Source organism: Diospyros lotus, chromosome 14, assembly GCF_014633365.1.
Source record: "Diospyros lotus cultivar Yz01 chromosome 14, ASM1463336v1, whole genome shotgun sequence".
Classification (NCBI taxonomy): Eukaryota; Viridiplantae; Streptophyta; class Magnoliopsida; order Ericales; family Ebenaceae; genus Diospyros; species Diospyros lotus.
The window spans coordinates 28178758-28183417 of NC_068351.1; the positions used below are offsets into that span (position 1 = coordinate 28178758).

The 4660-nt window shown below is 42.1% G+C and overlaps 1 protein-coding gene across 3 annotated transcripts; it reads left to right on the plus strand.

The window, feature by feature from the left end:
• The first annotated feature begins 334 nt into the window (after positions 1 to 334).
• On the plus strand, positions 335 to 4154 carry LOC127789555 (putative receptor-like protein kinase At1g80870). 3 transcript variants are annotated; one of them, XM_052318469.1, is made up of 3 exons: positions 335 to 3386; positions 3474 to 3574; positions 3942 to 4154. In XM_052318469.1, exon 1 carries the CDS (start codon positions 754 to 756, stop codon positions 2878 to 2880), a length of 2127 nt encoding a protein of 708 aa, XP_052174429.1. In that variant the 5' UTR covers positions 335 to 753; the 3' UTR covers positions 2881 to 3386; positions 3474 to 3574; positions 3942 to 4154. The 3 variants fall into 3 exon arrangements, with proteins under 3 accessions (XP_052174429.1, XP_052174428.1, XP_052174427.1); XM_052318468.1 differs by having other exon boundaries at positions 3479 to 3574; XM_052318467.1 differs by having other exon boundaries at positions 3479 to 4154.
• The last annotated feature ends 506 nt before the right edge of the window (positions 4155 to 4660 follow it).

Here is a 4660-nt window from a genome sequence, read left to right on the forward strand (position 1 = left end):
ATAACATGTTTTAATAAATAAACGACGAGTTCTTTGTAAAATCTAGATAAATTGAGTGTGCTTTTCGAACACTTATCATGATTTACTGTTAATATTAGAAGTCGTTTATTATTTATTTTTATTTTAAAAAAAATACACATATACTTTGCTAATAAAGAATAAAAGTGGATTTGTTTTCACGTTTAATTTAAATTATGAAAAATGAAAAACCTTGCTGCTCTGTGAAGGGGTGATGGGGGTTGGGGGGCAATATAGTAAATCAAGGAAACAACGACTCCACAATCCATCCCCTTCCCTCCAAATTTCCTATTCATGCCTGCAAAACTTTCTCTTTAGTCAAAAGCATTCTTTATGAAGGAATGGAATGGCCCCAACAGACACTGCGATCCCTTTCTTTCTCCCATTCAATTCAATTCAATTCAATGGAATTCAATATAATATTCGGTCCCCTAATTAAGCTCCAACTCAACTTCTTCTTCATCTTCAACTCTCTCTCTCTCTATCTCTCTTCTTGAGTTCTTCTTCTTCAATCTTCATTTCATTAATTCGACTTACTTCTTAATTAATTAAATAAACCAAACCCACAGCCATCCATCCATTGATTACACTCCACACTTTAAGAATCCCAATGATTATCCAACTGTAAAGCGAAATCCATAAACAAACAAAAACCTCCCTTGGCTACAGCGCCACCACCTCTACTTCGTCCTACACCACCCCTCGCCGCCGTCTTCTTCCTCCGAGAAACCAGCAATGCCGTCGAGGCAAAACTTCCATTCCAGGCCAACCCCCAAGCCCAGACCCACTGTTCTTTTCCTTGCCATCACCATCTTCTCTTCTCTCACCATTGCTTTTGCCGCCGTTTACTTTCTGTACTACCTTTGGTACTCGCTGCTCCGCCGTCCCCGCACCACCCCCTTCGACTCCGCCGCCGCGCTGAAGCTCCGGCGGTTCAGCTTCAAGGAGCTCCGCTCCGCCACCGACCAGTTCAGCCCCGCCAACTCGCTCGGCAAGGGCGGGTCCTGCACCGTCTTCCGGGGGATTCTCACCGACGGCAAACTCGTCGCCGTGAAGCTGCTCGATATGTCGTCTTTCCAGACGGAGCGCGAGTTCCAGAACGAGGTCCAGGTTCTGGGCTCCCTGAAATCGCCGTTCATAGTTTCGTTGTTGGGATACTGTGTCGACAAGAGTAAAAGATTGTTGGTGTATGAATACATGCCGAATCGGAGCTTGCAGGAGTCGCTTTTCGCCGAGAATTCGGATTTGAATTGGGGGAGAAGGTTCGAGATCATTCTGGACGTTTCTCGAGCTCTCGAATATCTTCATTCTGATTGTGACCCGCCGGTGATTCACGGCGACGTTAAGCCCAGCAATGTGTTGCTCGACGCGGAGTTCAGGGCGAAGCTCTCGGATTTCGGGTTGTCGAGATTGAAGATTGAGGGTGAATTTGGCGTTGATTTGTTCAGTCAGGAATTGGGCAAGAGTCAGGAGCTTTCAGGGAATTTGGCGGCCGGCGGGGCTGAAACTCCGGCGATTGGAACTCCGGTTGACAGCTACAATGAGGTAGATTTCGCTCTTGCTTTGCAAGCTTCTTCTTCGTCGAAAAATAGCAGGGTATCTTACAATGTTAGGGCTTTGAATCTGAATTCTTTTACTTACAATGCCAACATTGCGAGTGAGAATGATAATGTAAGCAAGGCTTCCAAGGGTAAGGAGGTTTCGACTCTTGAAAATGGCGCCGAGGATTGGAATAAACCCGGCGTTTATGATGATGATCTTTATAGCACTGATCATAGCAAGGAGTTGAATTTCAATGTGGGTAATTCCGGGGTTGGTGATCAAACCTTGGATAGGCGAAAATGGGGGAAGGATTGGTGGTGGAGACAAGATGGTAGCGGCGAATTGTGCAGTAAAGATTATGTGACAGAATGGATTGGGAGCCAAATTTGTTCCTCGCCCAACCCTGATTGGGACGAAGAGAGGAAGAGCTCTCCCGAGAACATCAACTTGGATAATTTGACTCGGTTGGACAAACTTAAAGACGTGAATGAAACCCAGTTACAAGAGCCCGGGTTTAAGTGTTACAAGAGGGGGTCTGAGGCCGAAGGATCAAGGGGCATAGAACCCCGAAAGAAGCACAGGAAGATGCAGGAGTGGTGGAAGGATGAGCACCTTGATGAAATTAGTAAGAAGACTGGTAAGTTAAAGAAGCTTGATGCGAAGCGCAAGAAAGGTTTTAGAATGCCACACGTTAATTTTCTATGGCAGTGTCACTTGAGGAAACGAAGAAACTCTAGACAACCGAACTGCAAAGATGGAGATGCCAATTTGGAGTTCAGTTTTAGGAGAGGTTGGAAGCACAAGAAAGCCTGCTCTGCCGGGAGTGAAATGTGGAGCGGGGAACTGTTTAGTAGGGAATTGAGCAGCACGACTAGCATGAGAGGAACACTGTGTTATGTTGCTCCAGAATATGGTGGTTGTGGATACCTAATGGAGAAGGCTGACATTTACAGCCTGGGAGTTCTGATCCTGGTGATTGTGTCCGGGAGAAGGCCATTACACGTTCTTTCTTCACCCATGAAGCTTGAGAAGGCAAACTTGATAAGCTGGTGCCGGCACTTGGCCCAATCGGGAAACTTATTAGAACTTGTAGACGAGAGATTGAAGGACGAATACAGTAAGGACCAGGCAAGCTTGTGTATTAACTTGGCGCTGGCTTGCTTGCAGAAAATGCCTGAATTGCGCCCGGACACTGGGGAGATTGTTAAGATTTTGAAAGGGGAGATGGATCTCCCTTCCCTCCCATTTGAGTTCTCTCCCTCTCCGCCTTCCAAATTATTCAGCAGGTCCAGGAGAAGACAGAAGACCAGTATGGAGTAGGCTTCCGAGCACCCCTTGACAGTTTTCTTTGTCATGTCAAACATGGTTTCCATGAATGCAATGGCAGGAGAGATAAAACCAGTTTGTCCATAAAGACCTGTTTCCGGAGAGTGAAGGTTTGTGTATGTGGGTGGTTGTAATTTAACTCAGTTGACTTCTTACACTTCTTTCTTCGATTTTCTTCTTCTTCTTATTCGATCACATGTTGAATCAAAGCCTAATTTTCACGCCCCTTCTTTCGAAACACTCTTTTCTTTGCATTCTGCTCTTCTCTTTCAGTGTTCTCTTACTGGATGGAATTTGATCGACACAAATAGTGTTAGATTCTTGAGTCAATGTTGGCAAAGAGAAGTTGAACTCGGGACCTTATTATAGTTTGTGGTTAGACTTAAAAGTGGCAATTGCTAACATTTTGATCTGTTTTCCTAAACTTGTTGGTTATCTGAACTCATTTATTTCCTATTCCAGAGTGTCATTGCAGACCAGAAAGATGTTTCTAAAACTTGGTAAGGTTGCTTGCTTAGTTAGTCCTGAATCTCCCAATTAAGCATGAACTCAAGCAAATTCATGACTGCAGTTTTCATTTGTTTTAGTGCAGTATTACAGGTGTTCAAGAGGCCTGCTTATGGAAAGGCTCAGTGACATCAATGCTGCATTGATCTGACTCCTGCTATTCAGCCAGCCCCAAATTCAGGTAGGCATCGGGAAACTTTTCAAGTTCTCATATTGAGGAAGGATTTGACAAGATTTGAGGCCACCCCATGTCAGCATTGGTTTTTAGGTATAAATATGGGCAGAAGAATACTTGTTTGTATTGTTTTTACATATGCCTTTGCATCAAATGAATATCATTGGTGGCTTTCTCAAATACCCTTTTGATCATATGCGTTTGATTGGATTGCATCCACACTTAAAGCTATTGATCAGTGCTTCTTTCAGCATGCTTAAAATTGGGCAATTCAATGTTGATAATACATACAAATGCCATGTGAAAATTTGGAATTTATCTTTGACTGATTCGTACTTCTTGGCCCCCTCAACTGTTTTTGGCTCCTTGGCAGATTCAGAAGGTTTGTTTCATTGATGAGTGTAGCTTTGATGTTTTGGGATACTTTTGATTGGGGCGACTCTTGATTTTGGGTGCTTGTAATAGCAGCATTTATGTTTTTTTCGGGGTTTAATGTGTTGGTTTATGGAGTATTAGGTTGTAGGATAGTTTTAATTGTTGTGCAATGTTATTTTTGTGTAAATACTACTAAATACTTAAATTTATTTTGAGCTTAAAACTGTCCCGAGTCTGTTTAGTTTGAAACCGGTGGTTAGTTTAGGCGAGTTAAAATTTGAAGATTGAAACACACAAATCAACTTAAAATGTTGTCAAATAAATTTAAATAAAAATGATGTCAAATAAGTTTAAATAAAATTGTAGGGGAATTTAGTAGATTTCAACCAAAAATATTCTTTAATTAAACGAATACAATAAATTATCATGTTATTTATGTTGGGTAACATAAGGGTTGTCATGCGGACAAAATCAGAGGGGGACATGACCCCACCCCACCCACACGGGCCACACCCAACCCTCCCTAGCTCACATCGGCCAATATGATCATTGTTTAACGAATATAATATATTTAGATTAAAAATTTTTAAAAAAATTATAGTTTTGACATTTTGTTAATTTGGTACAAATACAGGGTATGTTAACTACTTGTATTATTTTAAAGTATTTACTTTTGCACAAGAGTGCCCCTGAAATTTTATAAAATTGCACAGATTT